Source organism: Macaca mulatta, chromosome 16 (genome assembly GCF_049350105.2).
Source record: "Macaca mulatta isolate MMU2019108-1 chromosome 16, T2T-MMU8v2.0, whole genome shotgun sequence".
NCBI classification, from domain to species: Eukaryota; Metazoa; Chordata; class Mammalia; order Primates; family Cercopithecidae; genus Macaca; species Macaca mulatta.
The window spans coordinates 85,239,436-85,259,112 of NC_133421.1; the positions used below are offsets into that span (position 1 = coordinate 85,239,436).

General features: G+C 54.7%; 1 protein-coding gene across 50 annotated transcripts in view; it reads left to right on the plus strand.

Annotated features, from left to right (window-relative positions):
- The window catches only part of LLGL2 (LLGL scribble cell polarity complex component 2), a 51,357-nt gene that overhangs the window by 14,122 nt on the left and 17,558 nt on the right, over positions 1 to 19,677 (plus strand). For 12 of the 50 annotated variants that reach the window (XR_013407242.1, XR_013407246.1, XR_013407252.1 and 9 more), the window contains exons 2-7: positions 27 to 142; positions 1,417 to 1,559; positions 4,101 to 4,205; positions 17,028 to 17,125; positions 19,107 to 19,188; positions 19,468 to 19,583. Coding sequence is in view for 27 of the 50 variants with exons in the window: in XM_077972721.1 (XP_077828847.1) it covers positions 4,131 to 4,205; positions 17,028 to 17,125; positions 19,107 to 19,188; positions 19,468 to 19,583 (371 nt within the window). In the remaining 23 variants the exon portion in view is untranslated. Of the gene's footprint in view, positions 1 to 26; positions 143 to 1,416; positions 1,560 to 2,328; positions 2,384 to 3,833; positions 3,914 to 4,100; positions 4,206 to 17,027; positions 17,284 to 17,733; positions 17,793 to 19,083; positions 19,260 to 19,431; positions 19,584 to 19,677 lie in introns of those variants that run through there. The other 38 variants (XR_013407230.1, XR_013407239.1, XR_013407244.1 and 35 more) reach the window with 8 other exon arrangements.

Below are 19,677 nucleotides of genomic sequence, written 5' to 3' on the forward strand. Positions count from 1 at the left end.
TTCTGGTTACTTTTTTTTTCATACAGAGTCTCACTCCGTCACCCAGCCTGGAGTGCAGTAGTGCGATCTCAGCTCACTGTAACCCACCTCCCAGGTTCAAGCGATTCTCCTGCCTCAGCCTCCTGCATAGCTGGAACTACAGGTGCGCCCCACCATGCTCAGCTAATTTTTGTATTTTTAGTAGAGGCAGGGTTTCACCATGTTGGTCAGGCTGGTCTCGAACTCCTGACCTCAAGTGATCCGCCCACCTCGGCCTCCCAGAGTGCTGGGATTCCAGGTGTGAGTTACCGCGGCTGTCTGGAAATCATCCCATTTTCTGATTTGTGTCCCGTGAAGTGTCTGTTGCTTCCCTGTCACTGCTATATCCCTGTCCTAGGACAGTGTCTGCTCCATGCCAAGCTCCTGCTCCTTCTATGTGATCCTTGTGGGAGGAGGAAGTGCCATCCACCTTTACAGAGGAGCTGTCTCTGGAGGCCATGCGGCTTGGGGGAGCTGTGCTGTGCTGTGCTGTGACAGCAAGCCCTGGCCTGTTGGCCCCTAGCCCGGGGCTCTTTCCCTCACAACCCTACAACCCCTGGCTCCCTCTAGGAGTGGGCTGAGTACATAGGATCTGTTCTTACCAGGCAGCTCTAGGCCTGGCTTCCTGAAGTTTCTCTGCAGAGAACCTACTTGTCTGGGGTGGGGAGCTGAGGAGCCACCTGGAGGTGAGCCCCACCAGGCCTAGACCAGCCCCCTCTTCAAGGAAGCGTGGTGCTTTTCCATGCCTTGACCTGGACAGTAAGTTGATTGGAGTGAGGGGATGCCATGCCCACCCTGCCTTGGTCCTCCTGGCTCCATCACCCCACGCTCATGAGGTCCCAGCCCCGTGTGGGAAGAACAGCAGCAGGTCCATACAAGGCCACCAGCTCTGCCCAGCCAGACCTCGCCAGCACCCTGTCAGCAGTGGCCAGTCACCAGGCCCCAGACTGCTGGTTGGGCTCTGAGCGGCCAGCATCTGGAAGTGTGTCTGCACGTGTCCCTGCCTTTTAACTTCAGGGGTGTCGCTGGGCATCCTTTGTTCTGTATTATCCATCCTTCACTGCTACCCAGAGCCCTTCTGACTTGGGGTCCAGTCCGAGTTCTGCCGCTTCTTACTTGGTGACGTTGGACAGGGTGTTTTGCTGCCGTGGTCTGTTTCCTTGCCTGTCTAGTGGGGATGTTCCGCTTACCTTTCAGACGGCTTCCCAGATCAGGGTGGTGTGAGGGGCTCCACGCTCACAAACTCACTCAGTGCCAAGGAAAGGAGGTGGCCAGGACATTCAGCAGCCCATGACTGTGGCTCTCTGGGTGCTGGGGTTTAGGGAGGATTTTCTCCTCTGTATTTGCTTTTTCTACAATGGTCACAGATTACTTGAGCAAAATGTTTTTTATTTTTAGACAGAAGTCTCGCTCTTTTGCCCAGGCTGGAGTGCAGTGGTGTGAGCTCGGCTCACTGCAAGCTCCGCTTCCCAGGTTCACGCCATTCTCCTGCCTCAGTCTCCTGAGTAGCTGGGACTGCAGGCACCCACCACTGCGCCCGGGTAATTTTTTATATTTTTAGTAGAGACAGGGTTTCACCGTGTTGGCCAGGATGGTCTCTATCTCCTGACCTCGTGATCCTCCCGCCTCGGCTTCCCAAAGCACTGGGATTAGAGCAAAATGTTTTAAACGGAATAGGATGCAGAGGGTCTGGTACACTCACTCCCTGCTGCATGGCAGGTGCTCCAGGGAGCATTTGGGTGGGTGGGCGGTGCTCAGTGTCTGTGCCCTCCTGACCCGGTGGGGTCCTCCTGATGCCATTGGTACACCCTGTCTTCCTCCTTCCTACCGGCACCTTCTCCCAGCCCCCAGTTCTGCCTTGTCACCTTTAAGCCTGTGTGGAGTCTTTGGCACGAATGACCCTGTGCCCTCTTGTCCCCTCCCTGGAGTCTGCAGGCTGTGGTCGCTCTCCAGGGAGCCCCCACCAAGCTTCCTCTGACTTCTGACCCAGTGACCTTGGCCTGGGCCCCGGGTGGGGGTGTGAGCCCTCCAGGAGTCCAGCTGGTTTATGAGCGTGAGCTGCCCTCCCCCAGGCTGGAACGCTGGGCCGGCAGATCCGGTGTCCCCTCACTTCCATTCCAGCAGCCCTCGGGGCTTTCCGGTGCCTGTTCTCTGAACGGCCTTGGGACCTTGGATCAAGTGGGCCCTGGGAGTTTCCCGGCCACCTGCTCTGCCCCAGCAAAGTGGGAGCCCCACCTCTGGTCCCCACCTCTGGTCTGACTCCTCCAAAATGTGAAGGCAGGAACGTCCTGGACTGACCCTCTTTTTCAGTTTCCCCAGAAGGTGACAACGCTCCAGGGGCTGGTTCCTGGTGTTCGTTTTTGAGGTAACTGACCCTGCAGATCCTTTCACTCAAGGGGGATATGGCTCTGCTTCTTTTTTTTTTTTTTTTGAGACGTTGTTTTTGCTCTGTTGCCCAGGCTGGAGTGCAATGGCCTGATCTTGGCTCACTGCAACCTCCGCCTCTTGGGTTCTAGCAAATCTCCTGCCTTAGCCTCCCAAATAGCTGGGATTACAGGCGTCCATCACCACATGTGGCTAACTTTTGTATTTTTAGTAGAGACAAGGTTTCACCATGCTGGCCAGGCTGGTCTCAAACTCTTGACCTCATGTGATCCACGTGCCTCGGCCTCCCAAAGTGCTGGGATTACAAGACCGCCTCTTTTTCAGTGTGATTTTGCAAAATCAGGTCACCCTGCCAGCATAGCAAGCCCTCGGTTCCTCTGCCCGAAGACACCCCAACTCTGCCACCCACGTTACCTACCTTCTCCCACCCTGCCCAGATCACATGGGATCCTATCATATGCAAAGTCCTGATCTGACGGTTAATTTTTGCCCCCTCCCAAGAACCAGAATTCCTTCAAACCTCAGCTTAGATGCCTTCTTCTCGACTATGACCTGCCCTCCCCACTTTGGGCCAGGTGTTCCCTCTCCCTCCTGCAGTCCGAGCACTCAACACTAGGCTGCCCTGTCTCTACCTGCCCCTGACTGGAGTATGCGCCTCCAGGGTGGGGCCTGAATCTGCTTCCTTCCCCCATCCTGCTGGGAGTGGACGGAGCTGTGCCCAGGGTGGGCCTTGTCTGTGTTTCCCAAGGACGGGCCTTGCTGTCCTACGGTCAGCAGGAGGCTGAGCTACTGGAAGGCAGAAGCTGGAGCACAGAGACTCCTTCCCCTTCCCCCAAGGATAATCCAGAAATAGTTTCCCCTTGGGCTGGGAATGGATTCTATGGTGGGCGGAGAGTTTGGGGGCCTTGAGCTGGTTTCTTTATTGGGAGCAGATTTCTCCTGATTATTCTCCACTTGGGCCCATGGGAAAGAGAACCTTTCTGAGCACACCCCATGAGAGCACAGGGAAGCTGGACTGGGGCTAGCCAGAGAGAGGGGACAGGACTGGCAGAGACCCCGGGCGTGGTGGCAGGGGCCAGCACCCCCTGACTGAGTGCCCTGTGCCACCCGTGCCCACTCGAGTTCCTCGTAGCTGTGGCTGGTCGGAGGGGCTGAGGCCGAGGGTCCCTGGACAGCCTTCCCCGAGGTCAGAAGGAGGAAGCGTTTGCCTGTGGCCTGGCCTGGAGTCACTACAGGCCTCACCCCTGCCTGACTCGGGCTCTGATCTGGGAAGGATGGGCTTGGTGTTTCTACCTTCCAAAAGACTTGAGAGGAAGAGGCTTGTGAAGTTTCCCTTTCTGCTTAGCTGGAGTTTCATGGTTTCTCGGAAAACAGGTTAACAATTAAGCTAATTAACCTCAGGGCCCGCCGGCCCTCCTTGTGCTTATAAAGCCAGGCTAAATGGCTTCCTCCCCCAGCTTTTCCTGCCCCCATTAGAAGGCCACAGGTGGTGAGAGCCTTCAGCCCTGAGGTGGGCCGGCCTCTGGATCTGAGCGTGGGGAAGCCAGGATGCATGGGCGGTCACTGTGAAGCTGGCCTGGCCCCACGGTGGCTGCCTACTGGACTCGGAGAGAGAGGCCCCGCTCCACTGTGTGGACCGGGCCTAATCGATACCTGAGTGCCAGGACAGGCCCCTGCAACTCCTTCTGTTTCTCCAGGTCTCCAGTGGGGGCTGCAGACTAAGCACAATGAGGCGGTTCCTGAGGCCAGGGCACGACCCTGTGCGGGAGAGGCTCAAGCGGGACCTGTTCCAGTTTAACAAGGTAAGTTAGGGAGTGCAGGGAAGATGACCCCCAGGTTTTGGGCCAGGTGGCTTAGGCTGGGGCTGAGGCATCTCTTACCTGGATTAAGGTACAGCTCTTATGTGGCTGCCTGCAGTGCCTCTTGGGACTCAGACTTTGGAAATGGGGCCTGGTTAAAGGGCTTTTATGGGAAAGAGGAATGGGTTGCCCTCACGAGTTGGGACTTCTCATCCCAAGGCTTTCACTGGCTGTGTGACCTCTGCAAGTCACCCCACGTCATCGAGCCTCAGTTTCCCTACCTGTATCGTGGGAATAAAACGATCTGCCCTGCCTACCTCGGCACAGGGTTGTCATGGAGGCTTAGGGACGTGTGAGATGAAAGGATGCAGTCAGCAGGGGTGATAATGTTCCAGTTCCCTTGGGGCCCTGGAGTCACAGGCCATGGCTGTTTCTCCCTTCTCAAATTGCCCTGAAGGAACATGCAGCTCCCCTGCAGGCTGAACACGTGATTCCTACTGGCTCTGGCCAGGGTGAGTGGGGAGAGGTGCCCAGGAGAATGAGCCAGAGTTGACCTCGGACTACCCCAATCCCAAACCTGCACCCGGGATACCAGAAGCCCTGTGGGGCTTCCCTTCAGGAGCCTGGGGCCTGAGAAGGTCAGGACCGGCCTGTACCTAGGAGGCGTGCCGTGTGGCTCTTAAACTCCTGGGCCACCGAGCTGTGTGGGGCCTTGGGGGATAAATACCTTCTCACTTGTGCTTTGGCCCCTCTGCTGGGAAGGTGGGCTACAGGAACTGGGACACTGTGATGCTCTTCCCCCCGGGATCCAGGACCCTCCCAGCATGCTGAGGGCTGGACATGTGGCTTTCGTTGGGGGCTTCCATTTGGGCTCCCCTGCCCCCGAAAGGAAGCAGTGGATATGAGACCACACAGTCTGGAAAAGGGATGTCTCCCTGTGGAGAATAAGGAATTCTCTTTGGTTGTATTTTTGTTTTGGATTTGAGAAGTGTGGAAGTCAGCCTCCCCAGGTGCAAACCCAACTTTGCCACGTAGAAGCTGGATGGCCGTATGCCTGTCGCCCACACCATAGGCTTGTTAAGGGCGTACGTGGGATGAGGTAACTTAAGTGCTAGGCACAGTGGCCCAGGAATGCTGGCTGCTGCTGTGGGCTGGATGGGACCTCCCTGACCTCCCTGTTGGGAGAGGTGGGTCATGGGTTGGAGGGACCTCCCTGAGAGAGGTGGGTCAGCGCTGCCAAGGTGCCCTGCCATTTCCCTCTGGGTTTCGTAGCCTGTGGGAGGAGTTGGTGTCCCTGATGGAGCTTTGCCACAAAGACATTCGCCTCTGGAATTAGGGCTTTCCTACGCCAACGTGCTTCCCGCCAGCTCACTTTTGGGCCTTGGGATATGGGGGTGCAGGTGTTGGGAATGGGAGACCTCAGGACACCTACAGCCTCCTACCCTTGCTCTGGAGGGAATAGCCTATGGGTGCTGGGTCTCAAAGCTCCAGTGTCCACAGGGGATGGAAGGGAGCTGGGTGACCCCCATCTGCCTCCCGTCTCTCACTCTGAAAAAGTGGCAGAAATCTGACAGACAGGCTCAGCAAACAGGGCTAAACACCCCCCACCCCTGCCCCCTCGCCCCCTTGCCCCAAATTCTGTCTGTGCAGCTGAGTGAGGCTGAGGTGGAGTTGGGGCGAGGAGTTGTCCCTCCCTCTTTCTCCTATCCCCCAGGGGTGTCCCCAAACTTGATTGTTCCACTCCCAGGCCTGGGGGTGGCAGAGGGAGGCTCCTGGGTCTCCTGCTCTACCTTCCTCTTTCCATTCAAATGCAAGAAGCATGCATTGAGCACCCCTGGATCCGCGGCCCAAGGCTCAGCGCTGTGGGAATCTCATTGGGCCTCTGCCCTCCACTTTCACAGTCTGCAGGAGGGAGGAGGCTGATGGCTTGACATTTCGGGCCCTGGGAGTGGAGAAGAGGAAGGGGAGAGCCCGGGGAATTCGGGAGCAGGGTAGACTCATCCAGGCTTGGGGAGTGTGGTGGGGCCAGCAGGGTGGGATTGGAGGATGAGGCCAGATCCCAGAGGATTTGGGATCCCGTCTGCTCTGCCCCTCCCCAGCCCCGGCTGTGAGGCAGGGAGGCTGCCAGCATCTGGGCCTGATCTGACCCTGCCGCCCCAGGGGGTTGTGAGCAAGGGAGCGAATGGTGGTCGCATTTACAATATAGGAACGATAAACCCGGAGATGTTTTTACCGTTTGGGCAAAGCAGGTAAGCTCAGAGTGGTTAGGAGTCATTGCGGTGACTAGATAGGTGACAGCCCAGAAGGAAGGGGCTGGAAGCCCAGCCGGGGGGGATGGGGACAAGGCATGATTGAGCAGGGTTTCTCAGCTTCAGCACTCGCAGGTATTTGAGGCTGGCTGTGCTGTGCATTGCAGATTATGTAGCAGTGTCCCTGGTCCTACCCACCAGATGCCAGTGGCACATACATACACACACACCCATCAAGATGTGACAACCAAGAATGTTTCCTGAGGGGTAAAATCGCTCCTGGTTTCAGACCCATGGAATAGAGAACGGTTCAGGGCATCCGATTGCCGAGATCTGCTAATGGGGCAGTAAAGAGAGGGGGCGGGGAGGGGAGGTGGGTGTCCAGGATGACCGTGGAGGTTCTGACCTGGGTGGGTGGTGGTGCCAGGTCTTGGGAGGGGGAGCCCAGGCCAGGAGTAGTGAAGAGCAGATTTGAGGAAAAGTAATATATTTTGATCGTTTTGATTTGGACACAGTGGCAACAACAGTGCTCTCCATTTACGGAGAGGTAACTTGCCCGGAGGTGAGTGGTGCCCACTGCCTGGCTCACCAGCTGTGTGACCTTGAGTAGGTCACGTGCCTCTGAGATAATGATAATCAGAGCCACTCCGTCCATATAGTTGGTGTGAGGACTACATGAGTTCCTGCGTGAATCGAAGGCCATGCCTGGCTGGCGGCCGCAGTGTCTAGCAGCACCGTGCTACGGTGGGTGTTATGTGGCTTGAGGTTGAGCCGGGGGAGCCTTGGGACAGGTCCAGCAGACGGTGGGATACCCAGGGCTGGAGTCTAGAGCGGCAAGTGGGCTGTTGGTGTAGGTGAGGGTCAGGCACCAGACAGCGTTCATGCCTGGCAACTCAGATCATCTCTTCCAGTGGTCCTGGAAGGCCAGTCTGCTGGGTGCTATGACAGCTGGGACAGTGGCGCCGTCGCAGCTCGATCCCAGGTGGCTTGTAGACACTGGCTTCTGAACCAGTTCTGGCCTTTTCCTCCAACACCTTCTGGCTCAATTCCTTTACACCCACACCAAGCCCAGTGCCTCAAAGAGGGCAAGGACATCGCCCGGGGGGCCTGAGAGGGAGACGTCCTGTTTCTTTGGCTTCAGTACCTGCAGAGGATCTGTGATTGCAAACAGTCTCTGAACTGTGCCAGCGGCTGGCTGTCAGAGTGGTAACTCCAGTTCACCGAAGGCTGTGTGCCAGGCATCCAAGGCGCCAGGTAGTGGTCAGGGGCAGGGACTTTGCAGCCACATGGCCTGGGTCTAGGTGCTGGGTCTATTGCTTCCTCACCGTGTAAGACACAGTGGACACAGTGGACGCGTTACTTAACCTGTCTGTTCTTTAGTTTCCTCATCTGTAAAATGGGCATTGTAGGGGAGCAAAAACTGGCTTCCCTCCAGCCTTCTAGGTTCTTTGGTTGGGCTATGAATTAAATTGACAGGAGGCCAGGCGCAGTGGCTCACACCTGTAATCCCAGCACTTTTGGAGGCTGAAGTGGGTGGATCACGTGAGGTCGGGAGTTAGAGACCAGACTGGCCAACATAGCGAAACCCGTCTCTACTAAAAATATAAAAATCAGCTGGATGTGGTGGCCCACGCCTGTAGTTCCAGCTACTAGGGAAGCTGGGGCAGGAGACTCAGTTGAACCCCGGAGGTGGAGGTTGCAGTGAGCCGAGATCACCCCACTGCACTCTAGCCTGAGTGACAGAGTGAGACCCTGTGTCAAAAAATAATAATAATAAATGACTGGGGTGGGGTGTGACCAGGTTATAGGAAGGTGAGGGGAGGAAGTGTATGGTGACTGAAGGTTGTCTTGTTATGCAGAGAAGGGCTCTTGGTAATAAAAGTTGCGTTGGAGAAGCCTTCTTCCTGATACAGATATGGGCTGAGCCCACATGATCAGAAAATCTGAAATCCGAAATGCTCCAAAATCTGAGTTTTTGAAGTGCCAACATGACACTGAAAGGGAGTGCTCATTGGAGCATTGCAGATTTTGAAATTTTGGATTTGGGATGCTTGACTGATAAATATAATGTAAATATTCCAAAATCCAAAAGATTCTGAAATCTAAAACACTGTAGCCCCAATCATGTTAGATGAGGGATATTCAGCCTGTACTTGACTAATGTAGGTATTCAGCCTGTACTTGACTAATGTAGGTTTCCTTTGTGGATGTAAATTTCTTTTACAAAATGGCAGCTTTTCTTTTCTTTTCCTTTTTTTTTTTTTTTTTAATTTGAGACAGAGTTTTGCTCTTGTTGCCCAGGCTGGAGTGCAATGGTGCGATGTCAGCTCACCACAACCTCTGCCTCCTGGGTTCAAGTGATTCTCCAGCCTCAGCCTCCCGTGTAGCTGGGATTACAGACATGCACCACCACACCCGGCTAAAGGACAGCTTTTCAGAGCTACTCCCATGTCTGCACTTTCTGAGAATAACCAGATCAAAGTATGCCAAAGAAATGGCCAGGTGCCGTGTGTCATGCCTGTAATCTCAGCAGTTTGGGAGGCTGAGGCAGGTGGATCACCTGAGGTCAGGAGTTCGAAATCAGCCTGGCTAACATGATGAAACCCTGTCTCTACTAAAAATACAAAAACTAGCTGGGCATTGTGGTATACGCCTGTAATCCCAGCTACTTGAGAGGGTGAGGCAGGAGAATCACTTGAACCCAGGAGGCGGAAGTTGCAGTGAGCTGAGATCGTGCCACTGCACTCCAGCCTGGGTGACAGAGCAAGATTCTGTCTCAAAAAAAAAAAAAAAAAAAACCAAAGAAGTTTATTTGGCCGGGCGCGGTGGCTCAAGCCTGTAATCCCAGCACTTTGGGAGGCCGAGGCGGGCGGATCACGAGGTCAGGAGATCGAGACCATCCTGGCTAACACGGTGAAACCCCGTCTCTACTAAAAATACAAAAAACTAGCCGGGCGCCGTGGCGGGCGCCTGTAGTCCCAGCTACTCGGGAGGCTGAGGCAGGAGAATGGCGTAAACCCGGGAGGCGGAGCTTGCAGTGAGCTGAGATCCGGCCACTGCACTCCAGCCTGGGTGACAGAGCAAGACTCCGTCTCAAAAAAAAAAAAAAAAAAAAAAGTTTATTTTGGGGTAGCACATTCTGGTTTGCTATAGTGGTGTTTTGGGTTGGTATGTCCTGAGCTCCAACAGCATCATAATGATCCTAAGGGAGTGTAATTGCTTCAAACGGTCCCTGACACAGGTCGACGCCTTACCAGGACTTGCCTTGTCGTGGTGTCACACTCACAACAACTCAGGATGGGTGTTGCTCCCATTCTGCAGGGGAGGAGACTGAGGTCTGCAGGGCTTGCACAGCTGGAGCATATCTTGGGGGGCACTGGCTGGGGTGAGGACGTCCTGGTTCCACCTGCCGTTTGGCTGTGTGGCCTCAGAGCGGTGGCTTCACCTCTCTTCACACCACAGTTACTTTGCCAGTGAAGTGGCAGTGAAGTTGCTATATGTGGTGGGCCCTCAAGCCCATTGGAGGGATGGACAGACAGACAAGTCAGCTGCAGCACCAGGACAGGGCCACTGAGGACCAAGGGAAGGAACCATGGGACCTCAGGAGGGAGGAAGTGCTGCTGGAGAAGTCAAGGTAAAACCCGTTCCTAGACAACTGCTCACAGCCAGCTCCTCCCCTCGGCCAAACCCAGGCACACCCCAAGCAGCCACACCCATCAGGGCAAACAGGCTGCTGTGCTTGCCAGGCTGCCACAGAAGCACCTGCCTGGGCCTTCCCTGCCCGTGCCCACCCTCCCCTGTCCCCTTAGGCCCTGAACAAACAGTGCGTTCCTGAGCCAGCAGCCCCTGCGGAGGGCCAGGTTGTTCTGTTTTGGCTTTTGCATGGCTGGGCCCCTGGTGTCAGGTGACAGCAGCCACACAGGGAGGGCCAGGCTGCTGCCACTGCCAGGAATCTGAGCTGGCCACACCCAGCCAGTATCGGGCAGAGTGGCCCAGCCAGGCGGGCGTGCTCCCCCACAGCCCTGGGCAGCCTCCGAGGGTCTGGTCCCCGCCACTCCCTCCTTCCAACCCCCTGAGGAGTGCCAGGGACTCCTCGGGTCCTAGCCCTTGGGCAGGGTCCTCTCTGGCTGCAGGCAGGATGAAGGCCCCGCTGCCTCTGACAACCAGACTTTGCCCACTCCCTCCCCTTCCGGGACCTGGAAAGGAGTCCCAGAGCCCGGGAGAGACCTGGGAGGGGCCTTCTCTCCCACTCCAGGCTAATGTTGCAGTCTGGCGGCTTCTGCAAGTCTTTGCTCTCCTTTCCCAGCCCCCCTGTCAAAAGAGTTCATTGTTCTCTCCTCCCTTGGCAGAGGTCACCTGAGCCAGGTATCAGATGTGGGCGGGGCCAGGTAGGCTGGATGCTATGCTCAGGAGGCCCCAGTGGCTGCCAGGCTTTGGTCAGCCTCCTGGTTTGAATCTGAAGAGGGATAGCTAGGGTCCTAGAATAGCTGGGGAGGACTGGTCTTGGAATTCCCTGACCACCCAGGGGCTGTTCCCCGTCCTGCCCTCTGTCCTGAGTGCAGCCATGATTCAGGGTTGCTGTGTGTATCTTTGCAGGAAGGCAGCCCTGGGGCTGAGCGCAACCTCCTGTGCTCAGGTGGGTACCTTCTTTCCGGGAGGCCATATGCACTCCCTCTAACAGGGACCTGGAGCTGTTCTGAACCCTAAACAAGGGGGGAGTCGCCACCTAAGTGATATAGACCTTGTTCACCAGCAGGGAAGCTGAGCCTTACAAGGCTGGTAGGAGTTGGAGGTAGGATAGCCAGGGGCTGGGAAGGGCACCAAAGTAAGGCGCAGGCCAGGCACGGTGGCTTACACCTATAATCCCAGCGCTTTGGGAGGCTGAGGCAGTTGGATCACTTGACTCCAGGAGTTCAAAACCAGCCTGGGCAACATAGTGAAACCTCATCTCTACAAAAAATACAAAAAATTAGCCAGTTGTGGTGGTGCATGCCTGTAGTTCCAGCTATTCAGGAGACTGAGGTAGATCACTTGAGCCCGGGGGGGCGGAGGTTACAGTGAGCTGAGATCGCACCACTGCACTCCAGCCTGGGCAACAGAGTGAGTCTCAAAAAAAAAAAACAAAAAAATACAAAGTAGGGGGCAACTGGGGCACAGCCAGAGGTGCCCACGGAGCCTTCATCCTTTGCCTGACTGGTTTCCTCAGGACGCTAGGCCCTGGGTTTCTAGCTCCTCCCTGTCCCTTCTATTAACTGCTCTTAGTCCTGTTCCAAAATCCCAATCCCTTCCCTGTTCCCAACAAGATCCCTTGGGCTTCCCATAAATAACCTAGGGCTCCCCTGCCTCTCTGCCCAGCCCGAGCCCCTGTCCTCGTAGGACTGCCCAGACCCCTGTCAAGGACCTCTGTCCTCCCTTGGCAGAGGTCACCTGAGCCAGGTATCATCTGTGGGCAGAGCCAGGTAGGCTGGATCCTCCCCTCCCCGACCTGGGGAATTCCCTGGGAGACACGTCATTTACATGTGAACCTACTCTCTTGGCCCTGTCCAGGTAGAGTCGCTGTGAAGGTCACTGCCCTTATTTTGGTTTTGGGGGAGCCCTGGTCCCTCCAGAGTTGCCAACTTGGAGAAGTACCCAAGGTGATACTATGGAACAATGGGAGCCTTGGAAGGAAGCAGAGGCCTTTTTGTGTGCTGCGAGGTGGCCTCAGGTCCATCATCTCCAATCCGAGGACAGCTCTGCCCAGTGCAGTCACCAGTACCATCCCGTTTATTCGATGAGAAGTGAAGTTCAGGGAGGCCCAGCAGCTCACCCACGACCAGATGCCTTGTATGTGGCAGGAAGGGATACAAAGCTTCGTGGGTCTGACTCACTGACCCTGTTCTAAATCAGCCTTTGGAAAAGAAGGTGGGGATGGGAGGGAGGGGTGGCCACAGTATCTCTAAGGCTTGAAGGGAATGAGGAATTAATGTGAGTAGTTGAAGGATGGGCCCAACCCTTTGTCTTCCTCTGAGTTAGAGGAAAGATGCAGAGCCAAAGCGGGAGTAGTGACTCCGGTGAAATGTTAAGAGAACTGTCCGCTTTTGACATGTGGCCTGAGAGTCCAGCAAAAACTTACAGGCTGTTTTCTCTGGCCTGACCTTCTGCTGATGCGCGGACTTGTCGAGGCCAGTAGGAATATAATATGAGCCACATGTGATTTAAAATTTCCTAGAAGCTGCATTGTAAGATTATTTAAATACGTGAAGTTAATTTTAATTATATATTCTGGCTTGGTGTGGTGGCTCACACTTGTAATCCCAGAACTTTGGGAGGTCAAGGTGAGCAGATCACTTAAAGTCAGGAGTTCGAGACCAGCCTGGCCAACATGGTGAAACCCCCATCTCTACTAAAAATGCAAAAATTAGCCGGGTGTGGTGGTGCATGCCTGTAGTCTCAGCTACTTGGGAGGGTTAGGCAGGAGAATCGCTTGAACCTGGGAGGAGGAGGTTGCAGTGAGCTGAGATCTCACCACTGCACTCCAATTGGGTGACAGAGGGAGACTCTGTCTTAAAAACAAAAAAAATCTAGAAGCTGCATTATAAAATTATTTAAACAAGTGAAATTAATTTTAATCCTATATTCCAGCTGGTCACGGTGGCTCATGCCTGTAATCCTAGCACTCTAGCACTCTGGCACTCTGGAAGGCTGAGGCCGGTGGATCATTTGAGGCCAGGAGTTTGAGACCAGCCTGGCCAACATGGTGAAACCCCGTCTCTATTAAAAATACAAAAATTAGCTGGGCATGGTGGTGTGCGCCTGTAGTCCCAGCTCCTCGGGAGGCTGAGGCAGGAGGATCACTTGAACCTGGGAGGCATAGGTTGCAGTGAGCTGTGATCGTGCCACTGTATTCCAGTCTGGGTGACAGGCGCGACCCTGTCTCAAAAAAAAAAAGTATATATTCCTTTTAATCCAACATATACAAAATATTTTGACATGTGATTAACTTACTAATGAGATTTTTTCAATTTGTTTTTTTGAATGCTAAATCTGTGAAATCTAGGTGTATTTTACACTTACGTCACATCTCAATTCAGACATTAAATCTTTTTTGGAAGTACTAGATCTTTAGAATTTGGACGATTTACAGTGGGAAAAGGGAATTTGAAGCGTGGCCTGCCTTTGTCTAGCCCCTGTTCTTCTAGAACCTGAGTTGTTCCAGACATACTTGAAGGGTTTCCAAGAACTGACTTAACCCTCGTTGGTGACATGAGCCATACTGCAAGTACTTGGTGGCCCCATGGGGCTCCTGGCTACCGTTCTGGGCTCTAGGCTGCTCGGGGCGTGAGGCCTGCTCCTGGCCAGTCCAGCGGGCTCCTGTGGGGCGTTTCCACCAGAGTCCTCCAAATTCCAGAGGCTGTTCCCTGAGCTACCTCTGCTGCTGGGAAAGTGCTTCTGTGTCGGGGAGGCAGCTCCGGCTGCTGACTTCCTGAGGCCCCAGCAACCTGGGGCTCGCTGAAGTCTGGCGGGGCCCCTGTGGGAGCTTGTCCTGCACATCCTATTCTGCTGTCTACTCCCCTTTTCCTGGGAAATGTTTACATTCCAGACAGTTATCTCTATCCAGGGCTTCTCCAGGCTCTGCATTTTTCGCATAGCTGAGCAGGGAGCTGGGCTGGCCTGGGGGCCGCTGCTGGGCCCTATCTGGCCCCCTGGCTATCCCATTCAGGTATGACCGTTTACAGGGCAGGCCATGTTCCTGGCAAAGAGCCAGGCCTGAGGCACCCTGGCCCATCCTCTGACCTTTTTGTACCCAGGCATCCCCCAAAATAGGCACTTGTTGGAGCTTTCCTCCCTGCCTGACCCCAGTATGGGATTCCTTGTGAGAGCCATTGGACTAGACTGACTGATGGGGGAGGCAAGTAGCAATTGGGTTTGCTAAGCTATCATTGCTAGATCTCAACAGGGACTTTCTGCTGCTTTGAGGCCTGGTAGGGCTGCAAAGTAGGAGAGCCCAGGGCCTAAGGAGGCTGCCTCATTCTTGGGACCTTTTTCTGCAGGGCAGAGTCTCTGTGGTTGTTTTTTGTTTCAAGTCTTTAAAGCAACCAGTTGACATAGCATTGCTGTGTGCTGTTGTCACCTAGCTCTGCAGGGCCACTATCCCCTGGGGTGGGAGGTGGGGGTCAGATTGGGGTAACTGATTAAAAAACTGAACTAAAAACCTTCTTGAAGATGGTTTATCACTCGAAATTTGTAGCGTTTATGTTCATACCTTTCTTAACCCACAATTCTATCCCTGGGACATCTGCCCCAGGAAATTCTCAAGTGTTGCAGACAAAGATAGGAGTCCAAGAATGCCATCAACATGGTTGTGATTGCAAACCCTCTAGCAACAAAGTAAATACTCAACAATAAACCCCTGGTGAGTTAGGGCATCTCCAGGTAAAGAATATTCTTTAGCTGTTTTAAAAGTCATTTTAGGCTGGGTATGATGGCTCACACCTGTAATCCCAACACTTTTGGAGGCCGAGGCGGGCAGATCACTTGAGGTCAAGACCAGCCTGGCCAACATGATGAAACCCTATCTCTACTAAAAATACTAAAAATACAAAAATTAGCCAGGCATAGTGGCACATGCCTGTAATCCTAGCTCCTGAGGAGGCTGAGGCAGGAGAATCGCTTGAACCTGGGAGGCAGAGTTTGCAGCGAGCCGAGATCACCCACTCTAGGCTGGGTGATGAGCAAAACTCTGTCTCAAACAAAAAAAAAGTCATTTTAGGCAGGTTGCAGTGACTCACGCCTATAATCCCAGCACTTTGGGAGGCCAAGGCAGGAGGATCTCTTGAGTCTAGGAGGTCAAGACCAGGCTGGGCAACATGACGAGTACCTGTCTCTACCAAAAATTAAAAAGTAGCCAGGCGTGGTGGGCATGGTGGTGCATGCCTGTAGCCTCAGCTACTTGGGAGGCTGGGGTGGGAGGATCGCTTGAGCCTGTGAGGCCAAGACTACAGTGAGCCGAAATCACGCCACAGCACCCAGCCTGGGAAACAGAGAAAGACCCTCAAAAAAAAAAAAAAAATTTTTTTTTATGCCAGGCGCAGTGGCTCACACCTATAATCCCAGCACTATGGGAGGCCGAGGTGGGCGGATTGCGAGGTCAGGAGATGAAGACTATCCTGGCTAACGTGGTGAAACCCCATCTCTACTAAAAATACAAAAAAATTAGCCAGGCGTGCTGGCAGGCACCTATAGTCCCAGCTACTCGGGAGACTGAGGCATGAGAATGGTGTGAACCTGGGAGGCAAAGCTTACAGTGAGCCGAGATCGCGCTACTGCACTCCAGCCTGGGCGACAGAGCGAGACTGCATCTCAAAAATAAATAAATAAATAAATAAAATGTTTTTTAAAGTCATTTTCAAGCTTTTAACAACCTTGGCTGGCTGTAAGTAGGAAAACAGGCTACAAAGCTATACCTGTACATTAACTTGTATATGTATATCCATATGGCATGATCCCAATTATATTTTTCTAAATATAGACATGAGGCTGGGCGCGGTGGCTCACGCCTATAATCCCAGCACTTTGGGAGGCCGAGACGGGTGGATCACGAGGTCAGGAGATGAAGACCATCCTGGCTAACACGGTGAAACCCCGTTTCTACTGAAAATAAAAAAAAAATTAGCCTGGCACTGTGACGGGCACCTGTAGTCCCAGCTACTCCGGAGGCTGAGGCAGGAGAACGGCATGAACTCAGGAGGCGGAGCTTGCAGTGAGCCGAGATCCGGCCACTGCACTCCAGCCTGGGTGACAGAGCGAGACTCCGTCTCAAAAAAAAAAAAAAAAAAAAATTGTGCAAACATTCACAAGTGCAGAAGACTCAAAGGACTTACACTGAGGTGTTAGCAAGGGTTACTTCTGGTTGTGGGAGTCTGGGTAATTTTTGTTCTTAAACGTCTTTATACCTCCCAAGTTTTTCACAGTGTGTGTGTATTACTTCTGTAATAAATGAAAAAACACGTATCTGCAACGACATTCCAGGAATTCCCTTTCTGGAAAGATGGTTGAAACTCAGTGACAGTAAGAGCCTATGAGACCCAGCTGACTAGGGCCTGGAGGGACCTGGAAGAGCCCAGAGCAGGGCAGAGCCTCCGCGGTACTCTGGGCCCCCGGGTGAGCCCGGAGCTGCGGTGCAACCAAGCTTTTCTCCCGAGAGACCAGTGTCTCCATTGCTCCAAACTCCCCCTACTTTCCCCACCCCACATCCGTAAGGCCCCCATGCCACTGAGGAGGGCTGGGTCCGTCACCCAGGGCGCACGTGGTGGAGACACCAAATCAGTTCCTGGAGAGCATCGAGAGGCTGGCGTGGCATCCAGGAGGATGAGCTCGAAGGAGTGGCAATGAGGCCAAGGGCAGAGTCACAAAGGGACTGGGGGTGGGGCCTGGTAAGTTTGGGTTAGGCTCCAACACTCAGGTGTCTGGGAGGAACCTGAAAGGTTCCGAATCCCTGCTTCCTGCTGGCGTCCTCCAGTGCTGCAGCTCCGGCAGCCATGGTGGCATGAAGGGGAGAGGTCTGCAGGCCCACCCCGCGTGCTTCTCGTTGCAGACGGTGGAGCATGGCTTCCCGCACCAGCCAAGCGCCCTCGGCTACAGCCCGTCCCTGCGCATCCTGGCCATCGGCACCCGTTCTGGAGCCATCAAGCTGTATCCTCCGTCCCCTCACTCCCAGCCGGGCAGGGCCTTGGGGTGGGTGAGATTTGGGGAAGGACATCTTTTTTTCCTTCCTTGCCCATGGGCTGTTGGGATAAAATGAGAGACTTTCCTGATTTCCAGCTTTGGACATGATTTTATTCCAAAATGAGGTGGGTATGGTTGATGGTGGAGTGGGCACCTGGGCATGGTGGGATGTGACCCTGTCCTTTGCAGGAGGACAGTGAGGTTTGAAACAGACTGAGGAGATACAGGCTTATTTTGTCCCTTGTGTCCTTTCAAGACCATTCATGTGGTCTGCTCCCTTTACTCAGTTTCCCCCTCTCACTTACTCCTGGAGGTTTCAGGAATCCCCCAGTCCTGGGCAGGGGCTGAGGATGCTGGGGGGCTCAGAAACCTGTTTTGCAGGGGTTGTGTTGGTGGATCCAGGGGGAAGGACCTGATGCCCGTGTCTCAGCCAGTGCTCAGTCAGTGAGTGGCTGGCTGGTGTGTCAGTAGCAAGGCCTGGACCCTTCTGTGCCCCTGCCTCCCTCAGTTCCCCACCTCACCACCAGAAAAGCAAGTTACTAGGAATGTTTTTAATTTAAAAAAATTTTTTTCAGCACTTTGGGAGGCTGAGGCGGGCGGATCACTTGAGTTCAAGACCAGTCTGGTCAACATGGTAAAACCCTGTCTCTACTAAAAATATTTAAAAAGTTAGCAGGGTGTGGTGGCACATGCCTGTAATCCCAGCTACTTGGGAGGCTGAGGTGGGAAAATCATTTGAACCTGGGAGGCAGAGGTTGCAGTGAGCCGAGACTGCGCCACTGCGCTCCAGCCCGGGCAACAAAGAGCGAGACTCTCTCTCAAAAACAATTTTTTTTTTTTTTTTTTTTTTTTTTTTGTGGAGACAGGGTCTTGTGATCTTGCCCAGCCTGGTCTTGAACTCCTGGGCTCAAACAACTCTCTCACCTTGGCCTCTCAAAACGCTAGGGTTACAGGCATGAGTCACCGCACTCCCAGCCTGCAGTTTTGATTTTTAACCTATCATGATAAGAATCAGAGGTGGACTGGCCCCAGGTCCCTATCCACAAGCAGAGGTGGGGTGGCCTTGGGCCAGGAGAGCTAGGCTCAGGCAGCCATCTTCCAAATTCCACCCCCACCCCCACCCCCACCCCCACAGGCGGCAGAGAGTGGAGAGGGCTCTGCCTGGCAGGGACAGTCCTTCCCCAGCCTGAGGCTGGACGTTGTCCAGTTGGGTCATCTTTTATCCAAAGCACTGGTTCTGGCCGACTGGGGGCTCCCGGTGTTTTCAGAGATGAAAAACCGGATCAGGTTGGGCACCCCGCCAGTCTGATCTGTGCTCCCAGGGCAGGACCCAAGGGAGCTGAGAGATGAGGGACCACCTCTGCCAGCTTGACTGCCACCTCCAGCGGAGCCTGACGTCCCTCTTCCCCTCTGCCCGGTGTGGGGGAGGGGTATGGAGCGCTCGAGTTCCAGGCTGGGCTGGTGTACACAGAGGGCCAGGGCCTTGCTGCCGGCTCAGCCTTCCCTCACTGGTTAATCATTGCCAGGCCACAGCCAGACTTTGGTTACCAATCCCTGGTGCCGAGGCTGTTGGGGATAGGCCGTGTGTTTTTTCACAGGTGCTACCAAGCGACAGCCAACACGTCTGTTGTAGCTCAGAATCAGGGTGGCAGCCTGACGGTTGCCAGGGTAGGGCTTCACCTTTCTATGGAGTTGCTCCCACCGGCCTGACTGGGAAAAATCTCCCAGGGGTCGGGTCACTGGCCTGGTGCCCCAGGGCCAGGGCTGTTGTATCTCCTCCCCATCCCAGGCTCCATGCATGAGTCCTGCTGCCTGCGGGGAGGGCAGCCCCTCTCTGTGTTTGCACTCATTGCACGTGGGCCCCAAGGGCCTGGCACTCAAGGTGGGCAGGGGATGGTGTCAGGGGATGGTGTCTGGCCTTCCAGAGCTTTCCTGAGCCTGCTCGTAGCTATGGAGCCCCGGGCGTGGAGTTCATGGGGCTGCACCGGGAGAACAACGCAGTGACGCAGATCCACCTCCTGCCCGGCCAGGTGAGGGACCTGGGGTGGGACAGGAAGCCACCTCCACACCCTCCTTGCCCTCACTGCTTCCAGCAGGGCTGGTGTGGAGAGGCTGGCATTCAGTGGCCCTGGGTTTGCTGCTGCTGGAAAGGCCTGGGACCCCCTCCCTTTCCACAGCTGGGGCTCGTGGGCCACGCTGGGAGTGGCCAGGGGGTCTTTGAAACAACCAGCCCAGGCTGGGCGGCCCCAGTGTGTAAAGGCCTTGCTGGGTAGCAAGACCACATGCTCCCATCCCTGTGCCCTCGCCAGTGCCAGCTGGTCACCCTGCTGGATGACAACAGCCTGCACCTTTGGAGCCTGAAGGTCAAGGGCGGAGCATCGGAGCTACAGGAGGATGAGAGCTTCACACTGCGTGGCCCCCCAGGGTAAGGGCTCAGTCCCCAACCCCTTCCACTCCCAGCCCAGCCTGACCCTTGCCCTTAGCTCTGGAGTGGACTCACCCTTCGTGGGGCCTGTTGC